This window comes from Vipera berus (assembly GCF_964194415.1).
Source record: "Vipera berus genome assembly, chromosome: 6".
Taxonomy (NCBI): Eukaryota; Metazoa; Chordata; class Lepidosauria; order Squamata; family Viperidae; genus Vipera; species Vipera berus.
Genome location: NC_138208.1, coordinates 74,134,861 through 74,154,516, shown reverse-complemented (window position 1 = coordinate 74,154,516; position 19,656 = coordinate 74,134,861). Strand labels below are relative to the sequence as shown.

Below are 19,656 nucleotides of genomic sequence, written 5' to 3'. Positions count from 1 at the left end.
TAGTTTTAACAGACTTTTTTCCTTGAAGAAACCATCAGTGAATTACCACTCATGTTCAAATATATTATTTCTGTATAAAACCATGGACTGAATAGTGCCCATCTGAATGATTTATTTTATTTATTTATTTATTTATTTATTTTTATTTTTTTATTTTTATTACATTTATATCCCGCCCTTCTCCGAAGACTCAGGGCGGCTTACAAGCTTAGCAGAATGATAGAGTCATAAAGTCACCATGAAAACAGCCTTTTTCCCCATATCCACAAAACTGACTATTTTTAAATCAACAGACATATAACAAAGACCTGATTTATTGATACTAAATAAATAAATGTTAGAACTGAACTTTAACAGTCTTTAAAGAACAAATCCAAATTTTAAATTGGGCCTGGAAACAAACTGACAACCAATATAGCAGCAACAGTAGCTCACATTATCCTAGGCCAGTATTTCTCAAAACTAGAAACTCTAAGAAGTGTGGATTTCAATGTGTGGACTTCAGGGCTGGCTAGGAAATTCCGAGAACTGAAGTTCACACATCTGAGAGTTGCCAAGGTTGAGAAACACTGTCCTAGACCTTAGCCAGTTGCCCTTTGCACTTCATTCATGGCAGCTCAACATAAAGAATTTTTGGTATTCTAGTCTTCTTTTATTGAGAGCATGTTTGCTGTAGAGATTTAAGGCATCATGCTAGAAACTGAGAGACTGTGAGTTCTAGCCTTGCCTTAGGCAAACTGGGCGATTCTGTGCCAACCCAAGGAAGAAGGCATTCGCAAACCACTTGCTGTGAAAAAAAGTATTGATTTCTCTAAAACAGTGTGCCTCAAACTTGGTAACTCTAAGAAGTGCGGGCTTCAGTTTCCAAAATTGCCCAGCCAGCACCTCTGGGAACTGAAGTGCACACATCTTAGAATTTCCAAGGTGAGAAGCACTGCTATAGAAAATAGACAACCAGCGAAAGAAGTTTAAGGCAGGTCTACATCATCGGAAGAGTTTAACCTGGCCAAAGTGCTCTGAGCTTCCCCGGTTTACTCAGAAAAGAGACTGCTGGAGCCTTTTATGAGTGTTCACTGGAATGTGTGACTATCTGAAACTGGGAAGAATTATAAAGTTAAAGCTCTAAATCTGGGGTTGTTACATCTTCTGTATGCATGTCCAATAGCAAATCTGAAGAGAGTTCCATTTACTTTCATACACATGTAAGTAGTACTCTTGGACACAATTTTGATCCCTGATAATGTCTGAACAGAGTTCCTAAGAACTCCATAAAGCATATGGTAACTTTCAGAGAAAGTACAAACTCATCTACGACTGCAAATCCACCCAGAGCAGTTGACACTTTAACTATAACATCTCTGTCTTATCTGGCTCCAGATTTAGCTCATATGGTCCCCTCTTACCCCGGAATTACCTATAGCTCATATTTATGTATTCCAATTAGCAACAAGCAGAGACAGACCTTTCCTAGCTTTTTTTTTTAAAAAAAGAAGCTACTGGAACTGGAATATTCTACGTGCAAAGCATGTGTCCTGCCTCTGATCTATGCCCTCCCTGCTCTAGATCGGGGAGGCATCTGGCTGGCCACTGCTGGAAGCAAAATACTGGACAAGATCGATTGCTGCTTGATTAATCAATGCTATTATTCTGACCTTATGAGATGCAATGGCAAACAAAAGGAAACAATCCTCCCTCTTTTGAGAAGAGAGCAAGGACACACAAACCCTATCTGCCTGTTGCCTTGCTCCTAGCTTTGGGCAGCTCTGCCTTAGAGGATCTCAGGAGCATAGGAACAGGGGTGGTTTTTGTTTGTTTTTTTAAAAAATCCCATTCCTATATATTTAAGCATCTCTAACCTGGTTGGAATGTTCTTATAAAGCTTTCAACAACAACAACAACAACAAATGTGACATCAGAAGTTTTATTTAAAAACAGTCTCCCCTCTTTTGCAATAAAAGCAGAATGTTCCCCCCCTTTGATCCTAAATTATATGAAACCCAGGGGGAAAGATTACCACAAAAATGGTAAATACACAAACCCGTAACAGTAATTCCTTTTAGAGCTGGTTAGCAAGAGGCAAAGCGGGGAGGGAAAAAAAAGAAAATGTAAGGTGGAAGGCGCAAGTTTAACTTATGTGTTTCTGCACACACACAGTGTGTTTCCGAAGACGGCCAGAGACACCAGAAATCGACTAACTAAGTCGAGGATATATACATACTGTATATAAAGGAGCATAGCGTCCTCAGCCCCCAAACTTCCGCCAAGTGCTTCCCCTTTGTTTCTCCCTGCACTCATGAGAGACTCGATCGCGTCTTTTCCCCGACTCTCGGGTGACTTGGGAAGTGAAGCCCTCTCGCCTGCCCACACGCTTCGGGTTGAATCCGGGATTTCCCGGTCCCTCGCCCTTCGCCTTTCCTATCCAAGGAGCAGAAGAAGGCAGGAAGAGAGGAAAACTTCAACTTTCCCAACGCCCACACAGCCCCGACGCCATTAGTCGAGGGAAACCTGGCTCTCTTTCCCCCACGCCTCTCCGCGAGTCCTCCTGCCTTTTGTCAGCCAACCGCGCAGCGCTCGCCCAGAAGGCGGACGAGAGGAGACGCGAGCGGCGGGGAAGGAAGAAGAAGAAGCCGGGACGGCGACCGGGACGAGCGAGCGAGGGAGCTGCCTACTTACTCTACCTGTGCGGCTTATACCTTGGCTGGAGGTCTCCAGAGGAAAAATGCCCGAACATTTCTCCAGTTCCACTTGGCCTCCCAGGCACAGCTCGGAGATGATCTGCAGAGCTTTGTGGCACAAGCCGCTCACCCCATCTTCCTTGGAGAAACTCATCTTCTTGAGTCCTCTTCCACTCTCTCTCTCTCTCTCTCTCTTTCTCTCTTTCTCTTTCTCTCTCTTTTTAAGCCTCCTCTTTTCTCCTCTCGAGCTGAGCCATGGTTCTCCTGACGGGCAAAGGACGGCTCACCCTCCACCTTCTTGCTCTTGGATGGTGGTCACCCGCGGCATGACTGCAAAGAGACATCTAACCCGCCCCCCCCTACCCCAGCCCAGCTCCCGAAACCCGGAGAGTCCCCAGCTTCCAAGTCATCAGTGCGAAAAGAGCGGGAGGAAGAGGAGGAGGAGCAGGAGGAGGAGGGACGAGGAGCGGAGAGATGTGCTTAGCAACGGAGGAAAGAACAGTCCGATCCGCACGTTGCAAAGTGAGTCGAGATTCACCTCCGAAGAACAAGGACGCCTAATTGGGGTGGAAGGCTTTAAAAAAAAAGCCACGGGGAAAAAAAAATCTCACGGCACTTAGCAACGTCTTTTGTGCCTTGAGGGCATCGGTAGGCAGTTGGTCCAATGGCAGCAGAGCGCGGGTGCTTGGGAGGAGTGCGGGTGATGAGCTTGGGAGGAGTGCGGGTCCTGGGAAGCCCGTCGAGCGGGATCCGCTCGCGCTTGGGGAGATGGAGAACCGAGGAGGGAGGAGCCATGCAATAATGCTGAGGGGGGGGGGGAGGGATAAACCCCATCGCGGTGGAGGCGAGCGGGTGGTCCAGCGTAGCCTCCCGAGACGACCCGGCTCTGGAAAGCTTGAATTGCAACTCATGGCGCCGTGGTAGACACGGGCAGTGGGGAATTGCGGAGGGGCTGGCAGAAAGGCAACAACTTATATCAGATCAGTGACTGCGTGGGAGAGAGAGAGAGAGAGAGAGAGAGAGAGAGAGAGAGAGAGAGAGAGAGGGAGGGAGGGAGGGAGGGAGGGAGGGAGGGAGGAGAGAGAGAGAGAGAGAGAGAGAGAGAGAGAGAGAGAGAGAGAGAGAGAGAGAGAGAGAGAGAGAGAGAGAGAGAGAGAGAGAGAGAGAGAGAGAGAGAGAGAGAGAGAGAGAGAGAGAGAGAGAGATATGAAACCCACAAACTCTCCCCAACGTGGCTTAGGAGGAGTTGCAGGCAAAGGGACAAATTCAACAGATGTTTTCCATCCTTGCTGCCTCTAATCCCCAGTGAAGCGAAAGTCAATGGTTTGACGACGCTGTTTATTCTTTCCCTTGTTGTATTTTTTATTACACAATTCCATTTTGAAAAAGAGTCAACAGTTTGGGAAGAGTTTGCCTGGTTAAGCGATGCAGCTAAATCTATGGGTTTATTTATTTATTCAGCTACTCGTTTGGAGTCAGATACTGACTCGTTTGACCGAGATTTAACCAGAGCTGATTGAAAAGGAGAATATTTGTAGCTCAGGGTTGGCACAAGAGGTCCTTGCTTATTTTCTTGCAGACGTTTTATTACCCAGACTAGGTAACATCATCAATGCTAGTCAGCTTTCTTCAATATATATATTGTGATACCTGTCTGGTCCCCCCCTCTCCCGCCGCCATAATACTGGAACTGTTGAATAAAGATATAAACTACAAAACTAAACAATCTGAAATGCCATTCAATATACAATCTCCAGAGTCCCTTGTAATTAACAGTACTTTATTTCAAAGTCTCTGAAGGGCATCATGCAACCAAACCTTGATTTGATAGGACTTTATAAGGATATTCAGGATGGATAAAAGTACTTTGTATATACAGCAGTTATTCTCAAAAGACAGCCCTTTTTTTTTTAAAAAAAAGCTGTCCTAGATGGGATGATGGGAACTGAAATTCACATATCTCAGAGAGATTGTTAGAGAAGACTAGATGAATATGGATACTTATTCTTCACAAGCCTATTCTTCTTGTGAACTGATACAATTGTTCGAAATTATAAGAGCGCTATCAGAGCAAAGCCCCCCAAGTTGTGTTTGTGATTGCTTGGGCTAAATGTGTGAAGTTTTAAATATCTCTAGGGGAAAGCATATGCATTTTCATAATCACAGGTATGATCTTTGGGTGGTTTAAGTATGAATTCTGCCACTGTGGCTTATTGAACAACTTGATTAAGAAAACCACGGCTGAATGTGATATGAGGACCAATTCTAGGAGGCAGTAAAATTCAGCAACTTTTTCTCCTATGAGCAGGACATGCATGTAATCCTCCTCTGCCTTATTGTTTGCTCCTACTTCTTATATTAAATTTCATACTTGCTATGAAAGTAGTCTTTCCATGTTGCACTGTGATTTATCAGTTGTATGAACGTGTATCTTCTTTCACTGGGAGATCTCCAACTTCATCCAGTGATTTAGTCACCTTAAATCACGTTTCAAACCATGGCTGGGCCCACACTGTCCTATGAATTAATGCCATTTAACCCAGGTTTCATTATTTTTTGAACAATTCTCAGTTGCCTGGGCTAACATTACAACTAAATCATGATTTGAAAGGCACCATGGATACTGGCTTTATGTCAAAGGCTGGAAAGGACTCACATTTTCCCAGTTCCTACCCTGGTAGCTTAACCATTGCACCAAACTAGCTCATACATTTTGTAAATATTCTAAATTAACTTTCCTTAGTGCTAAGGTTTCATAAGATTTGTAAAAACATGGCTGCAATTAGATTCAGACTTCTGCTTAGAATGTGCTTGTTAGTTATTGCTCTCTCATTTTATTTTGATAAAGCTGGTGGTTTTGCTTAGGGAATATGTAATTAAGTATCTAATTCATTACAGTGTGATCATTAGAAGAGGGGTTTATTACTGTCACCCCCTGCAACACAGAGTGAAATACTAAGTCCTGATAAACATACAGTATATTGCTTAACTGTTTAACTACCATGTATACAGTGCATTGCAAGTGGCTGAGTTACAGATTAGTAATATTTTTTTATTGATATCTTGCCTTTTTGCCCAAAGAGATCCTGGAAGACATACCCCATGAGGACAAGCAGGAGAAATGTAGGACCTTCAGCTTGGAGAAAAGAAGACTTGCAGCTTAGTATGATGTGTGAACTTGGATGATTTTGAAGAAACCTGAACTGTGTCCTCACTTTTTAATTTCATGGACCATCCCTGTGTTTAACACGACATAAAACAGCAATTTATCAAGTGAATCATGACAAATATCTCTAGGGGATTCTTACGCATAATGGTATACCACTGAGATCATTCGTCAATTTCTTTTACTTACTAGTAATTTGCATCCCTGCTGAAGAGAGGATTTGGAGCTGCTGGAATGGAAATATTCCTAAAATACCAGAGAACAGAGAAGACATTGTGAGGTTCTGCATTCAGAGACACTAAAAATACCATGTGGAGAAGGCAGGGCCTGGTAAGGAAAAGAACCTAGATGACCACTGTTTGCAGCATCTCTGCAGGTCATTACACCAGGTCGTCTGAGTCCTACTATTAAAAATATTTAATGTAAAGACAAGCATTATTTTTTGAGCTATGGACTGCACCCCAAAAAGTGATTGGAGGTCCTCATCCCCCCCCCCGACCAAATGATATGCACCATATGAAAAGTACTTTAAATGAAAGTAAATACAATTGTGTCTGTGGAGATTCTCAGTCATCCAGCTCATAGTTGTCTCAAATATGCTTTTTCAAAAGGCAGCTAGACTGTTTTTTCCTTGAGGACGATGTTTCACTTCTCATCCAAGAAGCTTCATCTGTTCTGCCCCTTCCCCCCCACCCCCGCCCATCCTGCCAGAACTGATAAAGCTTCTTGGATGAGAAGTGAAACATTGTCCTCAAGGAAAAACAGTCCAGTTGGCTTTTGAAAAAGCACCTCTGAGATAAATACAATTGTATTCCCCTGCAGTGATATTAAAAAATTATCATTAGGTTGCAATGTTTGAAGGTGATTTGGAGATTGTCAACATGACTTTCAGTGTTGGGTTGTACAACGAGTTTTAGTTGGAAGATGATTGAGACTTAGAATTTATACTTGCAAACTACTGTAACCCGCAAATAAAGATTTTGGTGCCCTACTGCCTCCTCCTGTTTTCTGTGGCTGGAAAAATCAAGTATCATGGAGCTTTTGGCAGGATGCAGAACTTGCTTTGCAATGTTTAAATCTCATGGGATGGACTAGATTATATTAGTTTAGGAAAGAATACTGTATATAAAGCTACTGGTGTGTAGTGAGTTCGTTGCGCAGGAATGAAGATGAGGCAAGTGAGTTCAACAAAGCTCATGGTTTATTGCTTGCAGGATCTGAACTGAAGAATAGGCTGCAGCCTGCAGCAATTTATAGCCTGGCCCCTAGGCGGCAGCCAATAGGTTTAAAGCAACCCATTGCCGCCTAGGGGCAGCCAATAGCAGCACTGGAGACGGGGAGTCTGAGTTGCTGGAGAGCCGTTAGGTGCTCCAGGTTACCACGTGGTGTTACAAATGAGCCCAATACATAACACCCCTCCCCTCTTAGAACAGACAACATCATAGCAACATTTAGCAAACAATACAAAATACAAGACTTAACATCATAGCAACTATTAGCAATACAAGTTACACAATTTAATATCATAACATCAGTTAGCCAGTTACATAATTTTAACACCTGAGCGAATAGGCTTCCATTAACAGCATTCTAGACAGTTAACATCATACCTCCATTATTGTTTCAGTACAGCGACAAATCAACAGTACAGACAACATTATAGTTTCTTTATTTTACAACATAATCAGCTAGATAAGTAGGAGGCTTGCGTGCCCTTGTGGAACGTCTCAGAGTTCCAGTCACTTTCTGGTCTACCAACTTACCCATCGGGCCAGGTAGACCAATGTCCCTTGATGCACTTGAGTCAAAGGAGTTAGATGCTCTCTGGCTGGCCTCTTCTGGTTGACCCACCCCAGAGTCAGGTTGCTCAGCAGAGTTAGCACAGCGGTTTTTAAAATCTGATTGGCTTGCTCCTTCAGGGGATCCATGTTGTACTTCTGGACTCCCCTCCTCTATGCCCAGTTCCTCATTGCTTATAAAGGAAGAGTCTTGAGAGTCCATGTATGGGCTGGCTTGGCTGCAAGTTTGGAGACTTTGGGAGGGACTTATGATGCAGTCCTCGCTTATTCTGGAAACAGTTTCCTGAGTTGATCAATGTGGCATCTGATGACTTGCCCTCCCTCCAGCCCCACTTCATAAGAAAGGGGACAAGATGATTTTGTAATTTTACCAGGGACCCACAGATTCCCATGTTCATAGTTTCTGGCCCAAACCCAATTGCCCATTTGCAGCCCCCTTGGGGGTTTTGGTCGAGAGGTTTCTGCTGCCACTCTATATGGATGCAACCTGTCCAGTTTAGTGATCAGTCGCCTCCCCCAATGCAGTTCTGCAGGACTTTTGCCTGTAGCAGTGCAGGGCGTAGAATGCTGGCAAAGTAAAAAATCTGCCAGTCTGTGATGCCAGTCACCTGTTACTATGCGTTTAAGTGACTCCTTCATGGTCCTCACCATACGTTTGGCTTGACCATTAGAGGGTGGGTGAAAAGGGGCAGACGTTACATGTCTGATGAGATTTGCTCTTAGGAAGGCCTGAAATTCAGCAGCAGTGAATTGGGCCCCATTGTCTGAAACTAAGACATCTGGCAACCCATGTGTGGCAAAGAGTTTTCTCAGCACCTGGATGGTCCTAGCAGTAGTCATGTTAGCAACTGAGATTACCTCAAGCCATTTGGAGTGGCTGTCTACCACTATGAGGAAGAGCTGTCCCTGAAAGGGCCCAGTATAGTCTATGTGAATTCTAGACCAGGGAGTGTGCGTTTCCTCCCACCTGTGAACTGGAGCGTGTGGCATTTCAGGCCTTGATTGCTGGCATGTATAACATCCATGTACCTGTGCCTCAATGTCCTTGTCTAGACCAGGCCACCAAAGGTAGCTTCTTGCTAAAGCTTTCATTCTGACAATGCCTGGATGTAAAACTCTATCTCTCAGTGAAGAGGGAATTATGACTCTGTTCCCCCAAAGGATGCACCCCTTGTGAGCTGATAGCTCATGTCTTCTGACAAAGTGACTCGGGAACTCAGAGCCTGGGCTTTTATCTAACCACCCCATGTGTACCCAGGAAAGCACTCTACTAAGTGTTTTATCTGTAGCTGTTTCTGCAGCTATGTCCCCAGTGTGGAGGGGAAATTCTGGCAGGTCCTGAATAGACAGAATTCTGGCCGCAGGGGCCAGGTTTGGTTCCATTAGTGGCAGTGGGAGTCTGCTCAGGCCATCTACATGGCCCATTTCTTTACCGGGTTTGTGAACCAGCTTAAATGTGTATGCAGATAAGAAAATAGACCATCTCAACATTCTTGGGGAAAGTATGTGGGGAGTTTGTTTGTCTGTTGTGAAAAGGCCCAACAGTGGTTTGTGGTCTGTGAAGACCGTGAAGTCCCTGCCATATAAATAGTCATGGAATTTTTTTATTCCTACTACAATGGCTAAGGCCTCTTTGTCAATTTGAGCGTAGTTACGTTCAGCAGAGGACAGTGTCCTTGAATCAAATGCAATAGGGACTTGTGTTCCATTCTTTTCTAAATGACTCAAGACTGCCCCCACCCCATAAGGAGATGCATCACATGCTAAACAAACTGGTTTAGACTCTCTAAAATGAGTTACAGTAGATTTTACTGACAATAGTGCCTTTAGGTCCTGGAAACTTTTCTCGTGAATGCTGGTCCATTTCCATGGAGCTTTCTTATCTAGGAGCCTGTGAAGAGGCTCTGCCAATGCGGCCATGTTAGGCAGAAATGCATGGTAGAAGTTGAGGAGGCCCAAGAATGCTTGTAGCTCTCCCTTGGATTTAGGACTAGGAGCCAATTTAATGGACTTCACTTTGGATTCAGCAGGGTGAATGCCGTTAGCATCAATTCAAAATCCCAGAAATTCAGTCGAAGAGACCCCAATACTACATTTACTCTTTTTTAATTTGAGGCCTGCTTTGTGAAGGCTCTGTAGGACAGCCCTGAGCCTGCTGGCTAACACTTCAGTAGATTCCCCAGCAATAAGTACATCATCAAAATAAGGGCAAATGCCCTGAATGCCTTTAAGTGTGCGTTCCATGATTCCCTGGAAAATGCCTGGAGCAACACTAACTCCAAATTGTAAACGCTTTACTTTGAAAGCCCCCCTGTGAGTCACGATCGTCTGAGCCATGGCTGTGGCCTCATCGACTGGCAATTGCTGATAGGCCTGTGCCAAATCTAATTTTGCGAAAATAGTGCCCCCATGCAAGGAAGCTAAAATGTGGTTCACCACTGGGACAGGGTAAGCGTGTTGCTTGAGGGCTTTGTTAATTGTACATTTATAGTCTGCACATATTCTAATTTCTCCATTGGCCTTAAGTGGTGTGTCTATTGGAGTTTCCCACTCCCCACCATCAACTGGTTGTAAAACGCCCTGTTCTACAAGCTTGTCTATTTCTGAGTCAATTTTATGTTTGAGGGCAAAGGGGACCCTTCGAGGCGTGACCCTAATGGGAACCACGTTGGGATCTAGCTTGAACGAGATAGGCGTGCCTGTGTATGTTCCTAGGGTTGAATCAAAAACGTCTGCAAAGTCCTCGCAAACTGATGTTAGATTCACAGCTTGTGTTCGGTTGATACCGGTTACTTGAATGCTTAAAGCATCAAACCAATTGAGTCCCATTAGAGTCATTCTCTGACCCCCTACTACTACGACATCCAGGTGCCCATAAAACCCCTTAAATTTTACGGCCAAGGTGGTTTCCCCCTTAACTTTGACTTGAGCATTTTGGAAATCAGAATTATGTAGGAGGGCCTTACCTTGGCCCATTTTCTACTGCGACTGCACACGAAATTAAAAGTGTCCAGGGAAATAATAGAGACATCAGAGCCTGTGTCCAACTCCATTTTACAGGGGACACCTTGTAGCTCTACCAGCAGTTTAAATTTTTGTTTGAGGGAACGTCGGGCCTCGGTGCGGCATACACTTCTGCGGCTTTTACAAAACCCCACACTAAATGGTCCCTGGGCCCCGGTACCTCTCTTGGTCGGATCTTCCAACTGGTGTTTCGGTGGCTGGTCCCTCTGGCAAGCTCTGCAAACTGCTGAGATGTGGCCTGTTTTGCCACAGGCCCTGCAGGTGGTTGACCGGAATCTGCAATCAGCGTGATGGTGGCTGCTGCCACAACCTTTACATCTAGGTAAGAGAACTGCCTTGTAAGGAGCCTCTTGCTGTTGCTTTCTGCTGCAGTGCTGTGCATCAGGCTCCTTGTGTAGCTTGTTGACTTCAGGATCTTCTTCCTCTGAAGATTCCTCTGAGCATTTGGTATCCTCGTGGTGGACTGTTTCTTTGTGTTTTGTTGTTTTGGCGGGCTGGACTGTTTGGACTGCACCCCCGGCAGCTTCGTCTGCCATAACTTTGTCCTGGGCTTCCAAGAAGGTTAAATTCGGTCTGGCAAAAAGTCTTTGTTGGAGCGTTCGGTTCCATAGGCCGCAGACAAGCCAGTTTCGCAGTTGCTCTTCCATGTCAGAAAATTTACACAGGCGTGCAGCCTGCCTCAAGGCTGCGATGTATTCTGACGCAGTCTCACCAGGCTGCTGCAATCGCTGTTTGAAAGTGTAATGCCAAGCAATCACCAAGATCTTCGGCTGGAAATGTTCTCCTAGCTTCTTCTTAAGCTTAGCATAGGAAACTGACTCCAGCGGCGTCGGGGCGAACAGATTTTCGGCCAGGTAGAATGTGGCTGGGCTGCACACACAGAGCAGCGTGGTGGCCTTCAACCCACCTTCTGCGACTTGGTTGGCCCGGAGGTAGTTTTCTACCTGGGACAAGTAGGAAGGCCATCCCTCTGGACGCTTGATATTGAATTCGTGAAGCCTTCCGACTTTGGGCATCTTCTGGTCTTCTTGGCTGGTTCCTGCATCTTCTGATCCTGCTTCTCCAAGGCCCAGGGATTAATCCACTGAGCACGTGGTCGCTAGCGTGTCTGGCTAGCTGACCATAGGGGGGGATGCCTTTTTCCCGCCAGGCATGTGCTGCCTCTCCCCTAGTGAACTTCAGCTCTTTTGGAGAAGCAGGATCCCACCTTCACCGCCAGTGTTGTGTAGTGAGTTCGTTGAGCAGGAATGAAGACAAGCCAAGTGAGTTCAACAAAGCTCATGGTTTATTGCTTGCAGGATCTGAACTGAGGAATAGGCTGCAGCCTGCAGCAATTTATAGCCTGGCCCCTAGGCGGTAGCCAATAGGTTTAAAGCAACCCATTGCTGCCTGGGGGCAGCCAATAGCAGCACTGGAAACAGGGAGTGTGAGTTGCTGGAGAGCCGTTAGCTGCTCCAGCTTACCACGTGGTGTTACAAATGAGCCCAATACATAACAGCTACATTATACTGGGTCAGATACATAATTGGTTTACCTGGGTCAGGGGTAGGCAACCCTGGCTCTTTTATGACACGTGGACTTCAACTCCCAGAATTCCTGAGCCAGCATGGCTGGCTCAGGAATTCTAGGAGTTGAAGTCCACCAGTCATAAAAGAGCCAGGGTTGCCTATCCCTGACCTAGGTCACTGTTACCTATGGTACATTAGCTCTTCAGATGTTCCTTAATTATATGACTTAACATATTTCACCATTGGCAATACTAACATGGGTTTCCAGGAGCTGTAGTTTTCCAAAATTAGAGAGGTGTAGTTCCTCACCTTGAAGGAAGCTCTGACTAGCTCCATCTTTTCAGGATTTCAGCCAAGATTCTTCAGGGGTGTATTATCAATTTGTTAAAAAGTGATCTCTACACCCTGCCCAAAGTTCCATGATGAGCTTGTTGATTTTCCAGCTGCGTATGACAGGAGGGGGCAGTAGGCTACCAAAATCTGTATTTACTGGTTCCTCAAAAAAAAGAAGACAGACTTTTTCTGTCCTTTTTCTGAGGTTCTTCTGGACCCAAGATAACTGGTGATTAATGCTACTAGGTAACAGTGTGTGAGCCTACGTTCTCTAGGGCAGTGTTTCTCAACCTTGGCCTTTGAAGATGTGCAGATTTCAACTCCCGGCTGGGGAATTCTGGGGGTTGAAGTCCACACATCTTCAAACTGCCAAGGTTGAGAATCACTGCTCTAGAGTCTTCCTCTCCTATCTAACGTCCCTTCCTCAGGATCAAGCTGAAGCCTTTCATGGGGTCTGAATTAATTCTTTCACCCCTTTAGACATCATCAGACTGGGATAAATTGATTTTTCTCTCCATATTCTTCACCATGTTGTCTTGCCCCTAATTTTTCAACAAGGAGCTAAAATAATTATCTAAAATTTAGCAAGGGGATTATATGAGCTTATTTTCAGCATGCTTTTAGATTCTTACCTAAGTCTGCCATGAGACACTTTTTGTGTAAACCACTTTGTCTGGCACTAAGTCTTTAATCCATTGGCTTTCTTCCATTTTTGTGAGCAGTATATTCTCTGTTGTGCTTACTCTTCCATTGTAGATTTCTTTTTAAAGAAAATGCATGGTTTTTTTTTCAGATTCTTCTACTTACGTGGGCTATTTATATTTTTTTCAACTGCTTGGTCCTAATAAAACAAGTCATTGCAGTCTCTGTGAATTATTATCACACAAAGTATATACCAGTAAATACTGTATATTATAGTATATTATAAGTGGGATTGTTGAATAAATGAAATGGTTGGTTCACACTGAATGACCATAAACTATAGCATAGTGACTAGGCTTGAACAACAAATTAAACTCAAAACATATTAAAGTTTACTTGGAAGTGCAATCCTATATTTCTTGTATTCTAGGCCGCTTTATTTGTTAACAATGGGACAACCTAGTTATTCATGGGTAAATTTAGAGTTTATGCTAAAAAAAGGTAAAAATGGCACAAAAAGGAACATTTTAGAAAAGAGCCAGAGTTTTTTACAAAGAAAAAGAGTTTAGCTAGGGATTTCTTTTGATTCAACAGTGATTTTCCTATAGTGTCAAACAAGTCTGCATTAACACTAGTTCACTTTATTTATTGATAAAATATATTTATGTCTCACCTACCTCCATTTCATGAGGGAAAATTCTGAGGAAAAAGACAACTACAGAACTAAAATACAGACAATGCCATTAATAAATGATAAAGATGAAAGACAGTTACTTTCAAACTATTTTTCATGTGTGAAAAATTGATCCATTGAGGATTTACAGGCCTGAGGGCTCTTTTGTTAGAGAGGGCAGGTGCATATTAAATAAATAACAAAATTAAGATCTGTATTTGCACTGTGCACTGAGTAGCAAAAGTGCACGCCAGCCTATATTATCTTTCTCCAACCTAAAGCCCTCTAGATTCATAGACAACCGGTTGGGAAAAACTGTTTTGCATCTGTATAACTTCATTTATTTAGGTGTTTCCACTCAGGGACTCTACAATCAAGAGATCCTATCAGGTGTTCAGAGCTACCAGCACAGAGTTAATATTTTATGCTGAGCATCTGAAGATCAAGGCCTGTAGCATGTCTCCCCTCCACAATGCATTCAGAGAATAGTTTTAAAATCAAAAGATGGCTACAAAATGCCAAGAATCATTAACACTAAGTAGAGAAAGGAACAAAAAAGTTCTTTGTTGATAGTTACAAAAGGCAGACTCTCTAAATCAACATTTATAGAGTCAAATTCAGGCTCAGAGAGTTCACATTCTAATACCTCATCCAATTATTGATTTCATAACTTCAGAACAAGTATGGAAAAGACCTTTCTGAGACAATCAACAATTTACAAACTATCAAAAGTTGTTCGGTATTAACTCGTAAAAAGTAGAAAAGTTTAGATAAGTTTCCTACAGCCTACATAAAGAGCTAGAAACAAATACATGTTATATTTTGATAAAAAATACTTACATTCAAGATATTATCTTGAAGATAGAAGAGATAAATCCAAATATACATTCAAGATATTATTTTGAATGTACATCTGGTTTTATCTCTTCTAAATGACAATTTATTTAACCATAGTTAGGGTCCCCCTCTCAAACTGAATAGTTAGGATCTAACCTAGAACCAGCAATATTCCCACAAACATTTGCCATGGAGGAAGGTAATTCAACCATAAACAACATTTCTATCTTTCCAATATGACCCACTGTATGTTGTTGATTATCTTGCAATCTATTATCCTTTTCAAGTGTAGTGCATGAACAAGCAATCATCTGGGAAAATGGAAAGAACGATCACTAGATGTTGTAAAGTTCTCTTACAAGCAATCTGCCCCAACAAATCAGGGACAAAGCAGCAAAGTTCGCTTTCAGAATTATTTATTGCCGCCACCTTGTTTTCTTCAACTTTATCAAGGTTAACAGTTTCCTGTTAACTGTAAATACAAGAGCATTTTAATTTCAGTACAGGTAGTCCTTGACTTACAATAGTTCATTTAGTGACTTAGAAGTTATAACAGCACTGAAAAAAAGTGACTTATGACCATTGTTCACACACCCACTGCAGCATCCGTGTGGTCATGTGAATCAAAATTCAGATGCTTGGCAATTGACTCATATTATGATGTTTGCAGTGCTTTGGGGTCATGTGATCAGCTTCTGCAACCTTCTGATGAGCAAAGTCAATGGAGAAACCAGATTCACTTACCAACCTTGTTAAACTTAACAACTGCAGTGATTCACCCAGCTGTGGCAAGAAAGGTCATAAAATGGGGCAAAACTCACTTGACAAATGTTTTGCTTAGCAATAGAAATTTTGGGCTCAATTGTGGTTGTAAATCGAGGACTACCTATGTTGGCTAGGCAATCTGAAGAGATTTAGGCTTACTCGATTATAGGGCCCAAGTTCCAAACCAGTTTTTCAGCTTATTAGAAACATACAATAGCAAAATAAACATGGAAGGATGTTAGGTAAAGGTAAAGGTTCCCCCGCACACGTGTGCTAGTCGTTTCCGACTCTAGGAGCCGGTGCTCATCTCCGTTTCAAAGCCGAAGAGCCAGCGCTTGTCCGAGGACATCTCCGTGGTCATGTGGCCGGCATGACTAGACGCCAAAGGCGCACGGAACGCTGTTACCTTCCCACCGTAGTGGTCCCTATTTTTCTACTTGCATTTTTACGTGCTTTCGAACTGCTAGGTTGGCAGAAGCTGGGACGAGTAACAGGCGCTCAGTCTGTTACGCGGCACTCGGGATTCGACCCGCCAAACTGCCGACCTTCTGATCGACAAGCTCAGCGTCCTAACCCACTGAGCCACCGCGTCCCGACGGAAGGATGTTAGGCTTAGACAAAAGGATTATGCTTCAAGACAGTACGTTATAAACATATAAACCATGGATAGGTAAAGGTGTCCCCTGTCCAGTCATATCTGACTCTAGGAGGCAGAGCTCATCTCAGTTTCTTAGTTGAGGGAGTCAGTGTTGTCTGAAGACTCTTTCCATGGTCATGTGGCCAGTATGACTATATGCTGAGGCACATGGAACACTGTTACCTTCCCACTGAAGTGGTACCTATTTATCTACTTGCATTTGCAGGCTTTTGAACTGCTAGGTTGGCACGAGGATAGAATCAACCAAGATGGAAGTTACACCTCAGGCAAAAGTAGTACTGGAGGAAATCATTGATTTTGAGTTCACGCACAATAAAATCAACCCTCAGGACATACTAAATACTCTCTGCACCTAGTTAGCTTATATTCTGATGTATCCTTTCACCCCACTGTTTAGATTAGGGTTACATTCTTTCTTTCTGCCAACTTATGCTTCCAGGCAAATTCAAGTAATAGAAGCTTTCAACAAACTCCCCTCTTGCTATTTAAACTCAAGAGCAACTATTCAACTTAAGCGACATTAAAGAGATTAATTTATGGATCACTTGTGGGTTTCTTGTTAACATAATGTGCCTTTTTCTTTTGGGAGTTGAAGTCCACATATCTTAAAGTTACTGCGGTTGAGAAATACTACTTTAGTGGCTGCATAACTAAAGATTCTTTTATAACTGTCATCAACATATTAATGATACTTCATTCTAGTATAACATTTTACAATTGTTGCATTTAAGGATTTATTTCTATATCAATGGAATGAAAATTGATTCTTGGCAGCAGACCCATAACACAAGGAACAACAATACCATTAAGGCATCCACAGTAAAATAAATTAACACAAACCATTGATTAAAAAAATACCCTCAAGCAACAATTTTTAAAACAGTAACAACAATCAATAATACTTAGTAGTCATTAGAGCCTAGCTCACAATTATGACATCACAATTTTTAAAACAGTAACAACAATCAATAATACTTAGTAGTCATTAGAGCCTAGCTCACAATTATGACATCACAATATCTAATGGTCACTTGATAGTCATTTGCGACCTTTACTGCCAGCTTCTGATAAGCAAATTCAATAGGGAAAGCAGCAGGAAGTCACAAATGGTGAACATGTGACATTGCTCTTAACAGTGGTGTAGGACCTACTTAAAAATGGCAACTGGAAGTGCTGGAACTGCTTTCACTAAGTGGCGCAGTCATATGACATCACAATTTATGACTGTATTGGCTTACTGATAGATATTCTGTTCCCAACTGCTGTGAGTAACTGAGGATTGCCTGTATACGCAAGACCATGGAAGACTATTTCAATTTCTCCTTCTGTACACGTACCATACATGCTGTATTACACAGAGATTCCATTCAAAAAATGGGAATTGCAACAAAATGTTGGCAGTGTGGAGTTCTCTCTATTCAGGATTGCAGGCATTTCATTACAGTCCTCCTTATACAATACTTTATGTCATTCTTCTCTATAAAAACCAGAATGCTATGTTAAATAAATATATTCTCAGTTGTTTCCATAAATATGATAAATAAAATAAAATGAAAAGTTTTCAGGGAAAAGACACTTCATTACCATTATCTATTATTATCATAATAGATGCCAGGTAAGTGTCAACAGAATTCAGGAGGATTGGACTTGTAGCGTTTGTGGGAACACAACTACTCTAAACAGATCATGTGCTTAAGTCTGCCTTCCAGTTCTGCCTACAATTCTCCTACAGAAAGAAAATGTGACCACCAAGCCCAAGGACTCCCTATAATGAAGGTTAGTGCCAATGACCAAGTTTAAAAAAAATGCTGAATACATATATAAATCAAGCACTTAATTTGGGAGCTGTTACCTATGTACTCAATTAACCTAATCATTGTTTAACAATTACTAGCAGAAGTTAGGTGGTTTACATTTGGGACAAGATCTAAAAACTGACCACCTTTTGTGTCATTTGGATAAACCCGTTAAAATATTAGCAGTTATTTTAGTTTTGCCATTGTATAGTTATGCATGAAGAATTCTGGGTATGAAGACAACAATAAAAAACCTAAAGCCAAACTTTTAAATCCATTTATCCACTTGACATTTATTCCTGATAAATGAATTCCACTTCAAAATTTATGGAGCTGTGGAAGACCATGATTCTGCTGTCTACTGACATTATTTCTTAATTATCTCTACTATTACAAAGCCAGGCCCCCTGCATATTGTTTCAGGAACATATAGCTTGGTTCGAACAAACAATCTTCCTGCATTTTGGTACAAACAGACAACTGGCTATTTCACCCTTGGTTTTAAAACTGAATTTTGGTAACCTTTGTAATTTCTCATTTAGTGACAGTTTGGAAATACACAAGTACATGCTTAGAGCCTGCTGATCGACTTACCCATTTGTAATTCAGAATTGCATTGATAGATGATATTTATGATGTAGATTAAATGAGATCCTCTCCAGATTTTACAAATGGATTCTTGCAAGCACCGAGAATGACTTTGAGAAGGGCCAAGTTTTTGGAAAAGAAATGATAGCAGTGCAAGCATTAATTTCTCTTCTCTCAATTTCTCTAGATTAAATGGTTCCCCTGAGTACTTCCTTCCTTGTGTGCAGAGTTCAATTTTTCCCCCTTTAGGCAAATAGAATGGGTCTCTAGTGTGTGAATGGAAAATATAAGTCTGAGAATGAAGATTTGAATTATCAATGGTTCAAAATCGTATAGAGGTGGAAAAAAAATCTCTACTTAATAGCACATTTTGCTAATTTTTTTGGTGGCAGCTGCAGTGGGGGTGGGAAATGATAGTTCCCATTGACACACCCTCTCTTCAGTGTGTGAAGTGCTCCTAGCATTATATTTCCCAGAGATCCACAGGAGAGGTTTTTTTGGAGTTTGACTAGTGCAGCAAAGGGAATTTCAAGATAAGTAAAGAAGACGTTTAGATTTCATTGTAAGGGGAGATTGATTGTTTGATTGATTTGTTTAGGCTTTATATAGAATTTGGCAATACATGTTTGAAAATGATTCAGAAGAGGTAATACGGATTGTGTACAATGACAGTGTCCCAATTATTAAAGCAACTTTGAGGGGTTCTCGTATGAGCCTGAGCAAAGATAGCACTGCTTTAAAGAGCTGTTTCATTACTCAAAGTAGCCACTTTTTATTAGAGTCATGTGGAAAACTGAGAAAAAAGACAAGCTGGCTTTAATAAGTGGAATAAAGATGCTGTGGTTGCATATGTTCCATAGCAAATCTTCGGCACCATTTCTGAGATGTGCACAGCCAAAGTATGGAATTTTTCAAAGTAATTTTTCTCAAGTTACTTGCAATTAATTTTTAAAAACAATGAATTTAGAACTTTAATTGACTAGTATTTTTCCTCCATTATGTGTGGCTTAAATTGTCCAGAATCTGGACCTTCAAACAACACCTTTGTGTTATTTATTCATATCCTGCCTTTTAAATTCTTTGTACAATGTCTCAAAGTTTTATCTAATTTTTGTAGGTCACTTGGAGAATAAGAAAAACAGAATATGAGCTGTTAAAATAAATATTCTTTATAATAAACAATTAAATTTTG

The 19,656-nt window shown here is 42.0% G+C and overlaps 1 protein-coding gene across 2 annotated transcripts in view; it reads right to left on the bottom strand.

Annotated features, from left to right (window-relative positions):
* Positions 1-2,829, bottom strand: part of SYT10 (synaptotagmin 10) — a gene marked incomplete at both ends in the record, with an annotated part of 44,943 nt that extends 42,114 nt beyond the window's left edge. The window contains one exon of one of the 2 annotated variants that reach the window (XM_081330264.1): positions 2,679-2,829. In XM_081330264.1, coding sequence (XP_081186390.1) covers positions 2,679-2,829 — 151 coding nt within the window. The remainder of the gene's footprint in view (positions 1-2,678) is intronic. The other variant, XM_081330265.1, reaches the window with a different exon arrangement.
* Between the last annotated feature and the right edge of the window lie 16,827 nt (positions 2,830-19,656).